This window comes from Gambusia affinis, linkage group LG02, assembly GCF_019740435.1.
Source record: "Gambusia affinis linkage group LG02, SWU_Gaff_1.0, whole genome shotgun sequence".
Lineage (NCBI taxonomy): Eukaryota > Metazoa > Chordata > Actinopteri > Cyprinodontiformes > Poeciliidae > Gambusia > Gambusia affinis.
Window position 1 is genome coordinate 1,648,681 of NC_057869.1, and position 12,647 is coordinate 1,661,327.

Sequence of the window (12,647 nt, forward strand, 5' to 3'; positions counted from 1 at the left end):
TAAGAGAAGGTAGTTATGCTTGATTTTATGTGTAAATTCCAACGGTAGCATTGAAAACAAGTGCTGCAGTAACTGCGGTATTTACATTTAAGTACCTTTTTATGCTAATGTTTATTTTTAAACATTTTCACGCTATTATTTAAATGGTTACTGCCCTGTTTTGTAGATGAAAACACAGCTTTCAGACTCACATCCAAAGAGACTCTGCCCCTCACCTTCCTCTGGCTGAGAAACATTTTTGCTTTAATGCTGATTTCTCTCGTTGTTTCCCCTGATGTCGGACTCAGAGAATTTTCTAGCTCGTCTTTGACTCAGTGTTGGCTGGTAAGGCAAAAATAATTTTAAATATGTATTGAGTTCTATTCCCTCTGCTATTATAACACTTGTTTGTTTGTGTTTACTCCACTTCCGCATGGGGGCGCACCAACGTCATGTCAATTAATTGACTACTGAAGTTTACTCCAAGGAAAACAGCAATTAGAATATCGATGTAATAACAAAACAAGATTTTTAAAATTATCATCATAACATATAACATACTTTTATATTAGACCACATGTTAAACATTATATTAATATAATACAATAAATATTAAATATACTGAATATTACAAAATAAAAGGAATATTTCAGCTTCAGAGTTTACACATTTATTTCATCACCATTAAAAAACAGAGGAGCTGGTCGAGGCGTTTTATTTTGAAAGGATTCCCGGAAGTGTCTGTAATTAGTGAGTTGGAGCAGTTGGAGGCAGCTGGACCGGCGGCAGCAGAAGGTGCTGTCCCATCATCAGCTCACACCCAACGGGGCCGCAGCGCACCGCTCCTCCGGCCGAACATCATGACACCCGGATCCAGGACCGCAGCCTGAGCCGCACCGAGGACCGAACCCCCGGTGTACCGCGGGCACGCGCACACAGCCGCGCTTACACGCACGCTCACGCGCGGGACAGCGACGCCGAAGATCTCAGCGACCCACCGGCAGATTGACGGAGGGAGCCGCGGAGCCGCCGCTGCGGAGACGCGTCCCGTAACAGAATCCGGTCCGCGCGAGTCATTTCACACCCACGCAGATTTTAAAACATGTCATCTTCGGGGAAGGACGCCAACAGCGGGCATTACGCCAACTATGTGGGACCGTACCGGCTGGAGAAGACGCTGGGAAAAGGACAGACAGGTTAGTGAAAACCGCACCTGCTCCGCACACATCACGCGTCCTGATAACTGGCCCCAGTTTGGTGCTGCGTGTCCTGAATGTGCTGATGGATGCGGGAGATGCTTCCTAAATGCGGATGCAGACTGCAGAGAGAGGATCTGCTCTGCTCATGATGCTGCTGATGGTGGTGATGGTGATGATGGTGATGATGGTGCGCCTTTAATCCTTGTTGTCAGGCAGACAGAGCGGGTGATAATGGGCCCTTGTGAGGTTTGCGTGTCTTTTAGTTTCATCCATCTGTCACTGGGGCCTCTGCAGAAGAGGCAGAGCAGTGATGCTGCAGCTCAGGGTGATGCTGCAGCTTTGGCTCCAATGCAGCACACTTCAGCTCTGTGCCTGCACTGGAACAGCGAGTTATCTTCAGGTTCAGATCCAGGTCGGTTCTGTTTGGGGAACAGTCAGAACTCGGAGAGGACTGTCAGGTTTGGGATCAGCTCAGACACAGGAATCCTTTTCTGAAGTGGCAGAATCTGGATTCTCTGCGTATCCTCCAGTAGAAATGAGCTGAATCAGGTCCTTTTACCGCTGAATGACATCAAACTTAGAGGATGCAGAGAGAAGCTGGAGCTTATTGGTCAGTTTTCAGATTTTTATTCATATTCACACCATTTAAAAAGATTCACAAGAATCTGTGGAGACCTGATTAAATCATGCTGGAGGATCTTTTTGACTTTTCAGCGATTCCAACAATGCAACACTCTTTTTATTGTTGAATTATTAGAATTAAACCCATATAACTCATTGATATTGGGGAGAATCTGACTCATTGACGTAGAAATGTAAATCATAAACAGAGGGTCAAAGGTCATACCAGCACAGATTCATTCATCATTATGCAACCTGATGCCAGAAGAATCCCTGATTTAATAAAGTCAATCACACATTTATAAAACCATCTCACAAAGCTGGCGAATGCGACCCACGTCCGACTTGGTCCAACAGTCTGAACGGCTCAATTCCAACTATCTACTATTAAAAAAAAAAACAGTTTGCACTACTTCCATATTAAATCAGATATGAATCTGATTCTTTTCCAAACATCTCCAGTCAGAGCTGTCAGGTCACATCTTTCTAACTTTTCCCTCGTCTATGTGAGACATGCATCATAACTGCAGCAGAAGAAGCCAGATGATAAGTTTCCTTTTAGTTTTGGTCTTGTTCTGTCTCGATACTTTCAGTTCCTCAAGAACTTTAAAATCTGTCCAAAGACGATGCTTCACTGTGGGGCAGTAAACTGTTCACACAGAACCCTGATTGCCCTCACATTTAATTAGTAGTACGGATAATCATGTAAAAATGTTGGATTTCAACAAAAAAATCAGAATTGAGGATCTAGACTTTTTATGTGGATGAGGCCAAAGTTGTAACAGGCAATGAATTAAAGTGGCTCAAGAACGAAGCCCTGAGGAACCTCACATGTCGTCTTTGGTGAGATTTTTAAATTACCAAATGACAAAGTATTCTGACTCAACTTAAAATGACAAACTGGTCTGCTTATCCAATCAACCAATCAGCATTCTGTAATCAGTTAAACGTTTCACTTTGTGCAGAAGATGCTAGAACATTAGTCCAGTCGGCTCTCACTCAGTTTTCTGTTGTTTTAATCCTCTGGTCTCTTCTTTAATCCCTGCTGGATGTAAACTAAATCTGGTTCTGAACTCCAGATTGTAGAAGACAAATCTTTATATTCTGGATTCTCTCTGGTAGTCAAACAGCAGCTCAGAGGTTCTGTTACGGCTCGGTTGGGTGAGTCCAGGTTCTGTGTTGGATGCTCCACCATCTGTGATCACACACAGCCAAGAATAATCAGGTCCAGCAGGTAAAAGTGATTCTCAGCTCTCTTCCTCTGCGGGTGAATAATTCATAGCCAGCCAATTAGCTCGTCTGCAGACTCAGAGTTGGATCTTTGCAGAACGCGTTGCCGCCATATTAATCACAGTTTCTCTGTTTCTTCTTTGTTCTTCTGCAGAGAAACGGAACGCGACTAAAGGTTCATTTATTTTTAAACCTCCTCTGTTTAGACTGACTGAAGTTTCTGATCAGTTCCTCTCCAAGCTGTTTCTTCATCCTCCTGCTCTGTGTGGAGAGACAGCAGTGATGCTGAACATCTGGAGTTCAGTTCCAGATGTTCCCCACAGCATCCAGAACCTGTTCTGGTTCTCCAGAAACGGGTTCAGTCTGTCTCTGTAGTTTATGGTTGTGAGATAAAAGAACTGCAGATCATTAAATAATCATTTCTGGACCTGAAAAGTTACAAAAATTAGAAGATAAAACACAAGTGCAAATTTTCCTCTGTAAAAATATTATTTGTGAATTATTCAGATAATAGAAATCTCTTTGATCCGCACGTCTTCAGATGACTCCACAGGCTTCAGAAGCTCATGCCTCAGCAGAAACTGACGTCAGCTCAGTGTTGCATCAGCTGCATGTTGGAGGAATAATGAAGAGAAATCAGTTTCTGCAGCTGAAGCTCTGCAGGACTAAATGAATCAGTTTCTCCTGTTTGAGACGCAGCACCGCTGCAGACCAAACGCCTCGCAGCATCATCCTGTTCACTCACTTTAATGCTGCAGTTTCTGTCCTCCTGCTGGATGATGGTGTGATTATGGATCCATAGAAGGTGCATTGATGCAGAAATGTGTCCATGCTGCAGACTGAGGGGGGACGGTTCGCTCGCTGATGGTTTTCATGCAAACCCAAAGAATCTGGTGCTGAGCTGTCAGACTGGGAACTCCAGATATCATCAAACCTCCTACATGAGTTAGGCTGAGCTCTCTGCTCTCTCTGCTCTCGCTGCGTCTCGTTTGGGGGAAACACTGGTCCGCTCTGTTAGCTGCTGCTTCATTCAGATGTTTGAGATTCTCTGCATTTTTTGGATATGAAAGGAAAGAAATGTTGCAATTGTTGGGGTCTTACAAGGTCAGAGCCTTAAAAATGAAGTCTTTTTTTGTTGAAAGTACTTATGAATTATATTTTCATAAAAAATTAAATACTTTGGGGACTTTTTCTGAAAAACCTTTTGCTTGAATAAAATCGTCTCTGATTCTCTGAATCTGTTTTGTTTTATAAAACAACAAACCAGTTATTCTGTAGCACTTCTACATGACAAAACACTTTATATTCTGCTTGCATATCTCCTGTTAATTATAGATATTAGTCCATGCTGTTCTTGCAGGATCCGCTGTAAGCTTGACGAACTGAACAGAAGTTTGGTTCTGCAGGGCCCGGCCCGAGTTCTGCAGGTTTTCAGTGCATCTCTGCTTCATCACAGCTGATTCAGATCTGCTAATGAACATTAGCAGTAGCACAGTTAGCATATTTTGTACAACCTCTGTAAACTTGGATAACAGTTTCTTTGTACAGGTCATAAAATAATACAAATTAGCTTTGAATGCTAGCATTAGTAAGCTAATATTATGATGAGCATGCTAAGATTAGAGGTGACTTGCTCATCATACAGTATCTATTTCCTCAGTTCATCTGATTTATTCACTTATCTATATTTAATGTATATTAAATTGCTGGGGGTCGTTAGCTTTGAATTGAATGATTTCTTAAACAAGTATTTTTGCTTTCCAATTCCCTGACTGATCTCTGACTTGTGCTTTACGTTAGTGATTCGTTCTTTGTGTTAATATTTTGCCAAAGACGTCCACTTTGTGGTTTGGAGAGTCGGCCATGTTGGAAATGTGAATCTTTTTGCTGTACAGGAGGAGCTGCTTTTCCTCTTCAGGTTTTACTTTTAGCATATTTTCAATTAAAGAATTAAATAATCCCCATCTGTAAATGAGCTCAGATGAATCTAATTTAACTGCCACAGTTTTTAAAAATTCCCTCTGTGAGTGAGGAACAATGGCTGCATGGTCCTGCGGAGTGAGAGGCAGCGCCGACTCTGAACAATTAGTTTCTGTCTGTGATTGTGTCTGTGGAGAGGAGCGTTGTGGTAAGGAAGTCTTTTAAAAGCGGTGCTTTAGCAGGCTTCATGCAGCGCTCGTTCTCTAAATGTTGGCTAACAGTTTGGATGGTTGTCATGGTTTCAGCTCTCCTCCAATGAGAGGCTCCGATCTTCTTTCTGTCTTCACTGTCAGACTGCCGGCTGCCAATGTTTTCCTCTTTTTGTTGTTTCTCCCCAGCCTCCCTGATCGGCTCTGAGTCGCTGTTGACGTGTTTTTATCCAATTCATTGTTTTTCTTCTACAATATGAACAGGAGATGCATACATGTGAATATATATAAATGTTTAACTGCTTCACCCTTGTATCTAAACGTAATCAACATATAGTGGAGGTTTTTGATATGGAGGTTTTTGCCCAGGGTGGCATCTCGAAGGGGGCGCACATCCACCAGATGGATACAAATTTAAATACATTGGATTTCATTCTGTATTGTAACTGGTTGGAGGAACCGTGGAGAACCGTCACTATAAGCATCAAGGTGAGAAACAAGTGAACAAGATTCACTGTTTTCTGTGTTTTGGTTGATTGCTTCAGTTTTAGATTTTAAGATTTCAACGTTTTGGTCAGTAAGTGAGCACAGTCAGCTTGTTGGGGATTCGCTGCAGATGTTAAGTTGGTTTTGCAACCAACAGCAATGATTCATCCTGTGAGTTCAGGAGTTTTTAAATGAACAACTGAATGATAGATGATGGGTCAGTTTGTAACTTTACTGAGAAAATACATTTCTGATAATTACTGACAGAAATCCAAAAGAAACAGGAAGTATCAAAAAAAGATAAAGGATTTTAATGTACAAAGATTTCAAAGATAATGGAGGGAAAAAGTTATTTATAGCTTTTAAAACCAAACTGTAACTTTTAGACTTTTCTAAAAGAACCTCCATTATTACTGACAGTGAAATCCAGTGGTGGCAGCATCATGCTGGTGGATGAAGTTACAGTTACAGTTTTGGTCAGTTTGACCAAAACCTTCAGTAGTTTGTTAGAAAGTGGAGATGAACGAGTCCAAACATGGAAGAGACGTTTCCTGATGATCTGAGAGATTTGGAGAAGTTTTGGAAATTTCAGCTTTGCTTTTTCCCCTGAAGGTTCTCATCTGCTGCTGCTGCATGCAGGCGGTTCCTTCGCCTCCCGTCAGTCTGAGGATAACGATGCCGGCGAGACGACAGCGTTTAGTTTTATTTGTCATAACCTGTCGTCGGCTGTGTGCCCCAGCGTGCGCTCTAATGAAAGTGTCATGTTATTGACGGGACGGTCCTAAACGCTGCGGTCCCTCGGCCCCTGTAGCAGAGTGATGATGATGATGCTGAGGAAGGGGCAGCAGATGGCTGCCTGCCTTCAGGTGGCTGAAATACAGCTTCATTATCAGCAGGTTGCAGGTGGAGAGGCTCCCAGCAGGCTCAGCGCCATGCATTCATGTCTGTGTGTGTGTGTGTGTGCGTGTGTGTGTATGTGTGTGCGTGGGCGTGTGTGTGTGTGTGTGTGTTCTTCTGGGTCGTCACCATGTTTTATTAGACTTGCAGGCTTTGCTTCATTATGCTGCATTAAATGTAAAACAGCTCACATTAAATTTGCGGCGCTTCATTTGCATTCAGACGATAAAAGCTGGAAAACACCTGAAGTGTTTCTGGGTCTGAATCCATCATGAGCCCAAATGAAACAAACTTCAGTCCAATTTTACTGGATTACAAGATTTTACAAGAACAAAAACATGATTTTTAATACAGAAATGTGTGGCTAGTTAAAGTCCTTGCCTGAATTACTGCGTTAGTGTGGCGTAGCACGGAGGAGCTCAGCCTGCGGTTCTGTTCGGTTCAGGAAGTCCAGTTTGTGTCTTTCTGTTCTTCTTGGTTGGTTCTGCTGTGACCTGTGTGTTCTGGATAAGTTCCAGTTTTATCGGATTCAGACTGAAGGATTTCATCTGAAAGGTTAAAACAATCCTGCATGTTGACTCATTTCAGGTTTTCAAGCTTTTATTGTGAAACTTCAACATTTTGCTTTGTGAGCCACTGTTGCTATGCAACATGAGGGGCACATGAGGTTGTCTGATTAGGTGTTAAATTAATTATTTTAAGAGTTATAACAAACTTTTTTCTGATGCTTGAAAACAAACAGCTCAGGCGACCTGGTGGACGTCAGAGTCTAAGAAATAATTTCACTTATTTCTGTTTCTGTTGTTAGTTTTCAGTTGATTTAACAGTTTAAAGTTGAGTTTAGTCTGCAGCCACTGGGATGAGGCTGTGGTGAGGTTTGCTGGTTTCATCTGTGATATTTGATCTGATTTACGGTCAGACGGATTCAGCGCCGATGTAACTCTTAGAAAACTGATTGAGTTTCTTTATTTCCGTCTTCATGGATGAAAACTGACTGACTGAGGAGATTAAAGTCACAAAACGAGTTTTATGAGGTTTTTAAAGCAACCCAGCGGTGAAGGAACTGGACTAAAACTGAGCAGTTCTGTCTAATATTTCTGATTTATCCTGTATCCAGAGAGAAAGAAGTGAGTCTGTGATTGATTGGATCGGGTTTCTGCTCCATGTGTTCAGTTATGATGCTCAGAAACAGAATGAAGTTTCTATTAATGACAGATAAACCTGATCATGGATCGTTTTTCTCCTCTTCCTGTTATATTTCCTGCAGGTTTGAGAAGCTTGTTGTCTTTATGAAAGTTTCCTTCATTTTCTGTCTTCAGTTGGTTTTATCTGCCGGCTGTTTGACCACAGGCAGCCGGTACTGATCCAAACCGGCCCAGGTCAGAGGTTTTACATCTTCATCTCTGTGTTTGCATTTATCTACATTTTCACTTCCCTGTTTTGACTGAAGTCTTTAAGTAATGTGTGTAAAAAGTTTCTGCTCTGAAGATGTTATTCTAGTTTTTACATTAAATGCTCCTCTGAAGTTTTTCCTTTTGTTTTCAAGTTGAGTGAAATATTTAAAGTCTCTCTGAGCGTCTTGGACTTTAATCTGGGGCTCCATCCAACAGCCTGGACATCTCATCGTCCTGCAGAATGTGTTTTTATGGCACTAAGAATATTCCAACCAGCAGACATAAACCGTCCTTTGGGGCATTATGATGATATATTTAATATATTCTGTGTCCCTCCCTGTAACCAGCCTCAGTTTTATAGATTCATGTTTGTAGATGTTTCCTGATTCTGTGGATAAATTACTGCAGGTGTGAACTTTCCTTTTCTGTCTGGGATTTTAGCCTTAGAATAATAAGAGCATGAATATAAACATCTAACTACCTGAAGAACTAACTAAATTATCCAAAACAGATCAATAAATCAGTTATTAGGAATTTATCTGAAAATTTAAAAAGTACTAAAGAAAAAAAAATTAGTTCTGTTATCAGTTCATTAGTGTATTTGTGCCCATCTCTGGTTCTTGGTTCGCAGGACTTTAAAGTTTTTGTAAAGTAAGGGAGCAGAGGGGTAAGAGAGGGAGCAGAGGGGTAAGAGAGGGAGCAGAGGGGTAAGAGACGGAGCAGAGGGGTAAGAGAGGGAGCAGAGGGGTAAGAGAGGGAGCAGGGGGGTAAGAGAGGGAGCAGAGGGGTAAGAGACGGAGCAGAGGGGTAAGAGAGGGAGCAGAGGGGTAAGAGAGGGAGCAGAGGGGTAAGAGACGGAGCAGAGGGGTAAGAGAGGGAGCAGAGGGGTAAGAGAGGGAGCAGGGGGGTAAGAGAGGGAGCAGAGGGGTAAGAGACGGAGCAGAGGGGTAAGAGAGGGAGCAGAGGGGTAAGAGAGGGAGCAGAGGGGTAAGAGAGGGAGCAGGGGGGTAAGAGAGGGAGCAGGGGGGTAAGAGAGGGAGCAGGGGGGTAAGAGAGGGAGCAGAGGGGTAAGAGACGGAGCAGAGGGGTAAGAGAGGGAGCAGAGGGGTAAGAGAGGGAGCAGGGGGGTAAGAGAGGGAGCAGAGGGGTAAGAGAGGTATTTAAAATGATGTCTGGTGTCAAACAGCCTCATTCTCCTCATCCTCTCTTTTTTATCCACTTCATCCCTTTGGTTTGTCTCTTTACCCCCCACTCCATGCAGAGGGTCTGGGTTACCACGGTAACCGGCCGGTTGGAGGTATCCTCTCTCTTCATCATCCATAGTCCCAGAAGGGGGAGGTGGGTCTTTAGCTCGAGCCATTAAACAACGAGTGAGAAAGAAATCCCCCATCGCTCCGTCTCTCTGCTGCCTCTTCCTCACCCCCCCCCCATCGCCCCCCCCCCACCATCATCATCATCATCCTCAGAGTCTTCCTCAGTCTGTCTGAATGCCTGCTGCTTCCATGAACCGTTATGGAGGCGACACGGTTCTCATCTCCTCATGTTGCTTCGTCTTCAGGTTATCCACAGCTTCATCCAGCGACCTGACCCCCCCATAACCCCCCCCATACACCCCCAGGGCTCCGTGCCCCCCTGCGACCCCCCAGACACCCTCCAGTCGGTCTCATGGAGAGGAGGAGGCAGGCGGAAAGCCGAGGCTGCAGAGGGAAGTTGTTGAAGTTGGTGAAAGGAGGAGCGTCTGGCTCCGATCTGCTCCGACTCTGTTGGAAGTTGATGTTTGTTTTCCCGTCGCCATGCAGGCGGTTTGGAGGAGAAACTCTCCAAGTTCTCACTCAGTTAGTGAAGAAGAGCAGCAGCTTTCAGATCAGATGAAACAGAAAGTCTGAAACGGGAGGGACAAGCGATGTCTGTGGTGTGATTGGATGATGTTTGTGTCAGACTAACGAGGCGCTTCAGGACCAGAGTCCAGATCAAAGTCCAGACGTTTGTCTCTCCTCCCGTCCTGCAGGCAGGTTGTCCCTCTTCGTCCCTCTCTCAGACTGACGGTGATCGCTGCGTCTCCAGGGATTCCTCCGTCTCTCTGAGCTCCAGTAGCTCTGCTGGATGTACAGAGTCGTGTCCTGAATTTGTCTTCAGTCAGTTCTGTTTATATTGTGGAGTTTAATGAACTCCTCCAGCCTCTGAGCTGTTCGCAGTGTTAGCTGCAGCTGATGGTTGTGATGTCGGCTGTAAATCTTCAGGAGAGAGAGTGTGTGTGTGTGTGCGTGTGTGTGTGTGTGTGTGTGTGTGTGCGTGTGTGTGTCCGTGTTTCCTGCTGGTTAACGCAGCGTCGATGGGTTTCTCTCAGCTGGAGGGAAACGGGTCTGCAGGTCCTGCTGGGCGGCGGCGCCACAAAGCGCCATCAATCGGCGTCAGAAACGCGGCTGGATGTTTGCAGCACCTGGAAACGCTGAGAGGAAAGTGGAGCAGCTGTGACACGTCCACACACTGCCAGATAAAATGGATAAAAACATTTTTAACCAAACAGGACTGAGACCCACAGCCTCACTAAAACTATCACTGCCTGGATGAGCTGCTGCTGCTTTTCACTCTGGCAGATTTTAATCCCAATCTGGATTCTTCTGGAAGCTCTTAAATCTGACACAAAGACAGAAAGATAAAACTTCCTTGTATAGAAGTGCAATAATTAATGTCTGCTCAGATGATTTAAACACATTTGTGTCTTCCTGTTGGATGTCCTGGTCAGCATCCGTCCACTGACTCGTCGCTGAGTTATTTTAACCTCTAGCTTTCAGGTAGTTGAGGATTTGACTGAGCCGTTTAAATCTCTCTGAGCTCCACAGACCTCTGCTCTGCTGTAAACGGTCCCGCCCTTTTAGTGTCACCTCAGATCGCTGGACTTGATGTTCTGCTGTTTTTTATCAGTCACCGGTTTGAAGGTTCGGTCAATAGGCGGTAATCAGACAGGGACGGGTTCTGGCGCCAGATCAGCCCGTCACCAAGCTGCAGGCTTCTTCCTGCGGCCAAAAACTTAATGAAATTGAGTATAAATCCTCCTCCTTTCACACTCCCTCTCTCTAAAAAGTCACTTTCATCCTCTTCCAAAAGCAATCTGGACTTTTCCCCTGAGTCAGCCGTCGGCGTGAAGCCGGGGGAAATGATCCATTCAGGCTCTCTGATCCGGACTCTCGCCCACGCTCCGGCCTCGCTTCATTTCGGACCTAAATGAACTTTGAGGATTCCCATATGAGATAGATAAATTCTCCTGCCTTCGTCCCCTAAAAGGCCTGACTGCTGCATGTTGGGAACCGGACTCCGTCACGGATGGGAAGTCCGGTCCGGGTCAGAACCCAGAATGAAGTCGACGTTTTCCTGCTCATCAGTGCGTGGAGAACCGGCTGTGTTCGGAGATAGATCACAGCTGCAGCGTCAAACTTTCTAAAGAGAATGATTTAACATTTCTATTAAAATGTCACCGCTCTAATCCTCAACCAATCAGAGCCAGGAGGCGGGGCTTAGCCCTGTCAATCATCCTCATGTAGTCGCTGCTGAATGTGTGAATGGCAGAGAAACTCATCATTACAGGAAAACCCTTAACGGCTATGCTAACTAGCCCTAGCATTCATGACAGTCTGTGCTAGACAAAGGGCAGGATGAGCAGCGCCACATGACTGACAGCGCTAAGTCCCGCCTTCTGGCTCTGATTGGTTGTTTCTAGTTAGCAGAAAGCAGACAGAGGATCTGTTTCATATCATCCAAATATGTAATAAAATCATTTCTATAGTTTCATTCTGCAGCTTTAAGTATCTGAACCGTACCGAGGATCTCTGGGTGTTTGAGGTGATGTGAACTTTGACCTTCCTGTTAGCGACACCAGCGTTGCGCTCTCCTCTGGTCCAGATGCTCTGACAGATGTTCTGCCTCCGCTCCACCCAGATGTCCCATCAGCACCAGACGATGCCGCCTGCGGCCGCAGCGAAGCGTCCAATCATGTGGCATAATCAGGTTAAGGTGGGAGGGTGAGAAACTCCATTAAACTGGTTTTACTGGTGTCACTGGCAGCTATCTGCTGTCAGCCTGGGAGCGTGTCAGGGTTACAAACGAGCTGAGATCTGGAGAGAGCAAACACACATTTCACCACAGGATATGTGTGTGTGTGTGTGTGTGTGTGTGTGGGTGTGTGTGTGTTGTGCTGCAGAAAACCCAAGGTGTGCTCGGTCTCTGGAGCAGTAAAGCTGCAATACAGCAAAGACTGGCTGCAGCCTCACTGCAGTAAAAACACACACACACACACACACACACACACACACACACACACACACACACACACACCTGTGCGTTTCAGGTAGCTGAAGGGCTTTAAATCTGAAGCTCCTCCTGGAAGATGCTGCTGATCTCTGGGAGTCGATGCAAAGAGTCTGAATATTATTTATACCTGAGAAAACTGAGCGGAAACCTAAAGGTCAGATCCATACGACCTTTAGGAGAGTTTCTGCTCTTGACAAAGTCACTTTGATTATTTAGGACGATTAAAACCAAAATCAAATACACAATTACTCAAGATTTAAAACACTCAAACTGAAGGCTGGTGGAAACTTCCTCCTAAAATCTAAAGTTTGACTCGTGTAACTTTGGTAAAATTAACTGATGTGTCAGGATTCTGCTGCAGAAGAGACGCTACAGACTAAATAAATCATACACTTGGATGTATT

At 44.5% G+C, this 12,647-nt stretch overlaps 1 protein-coding gene across 9 annotated transcripts in view; it reads left to right on the forward strand.

The window, feature by feature from the left end:
* Positions 1–703: 703 nt before the first annotated feature.
* The window catches only part of LOC122824346 (serine/threonine-protein kinase BRSK2-like), an 89,548-nt gene continuing 77,604 nt past the window's right edge, over positions 704–12,647 (forward strand). For 3 of the 9 annotated variants that reach the window (XM_044104885.1, XM_044104906.1, XM_044104895.1), the window contains exon 1: positions 707–1,175. In XM_044104885.1, the coding sequence (XP_043960820.1) occupies positions 1,082–1,175 (94 nt within the window). In that variant the 5' untranslated portion in view covers positions 707–1,081. Of the gene's footprint in view, positions 1,176–12,647 lie in introns of all 9 variants that reach the window. The other 6 variants (XM_044104832.1, XM_044104843.1, XM_044104853.1 and 3 more) reach the window with 3 other exon arrangements.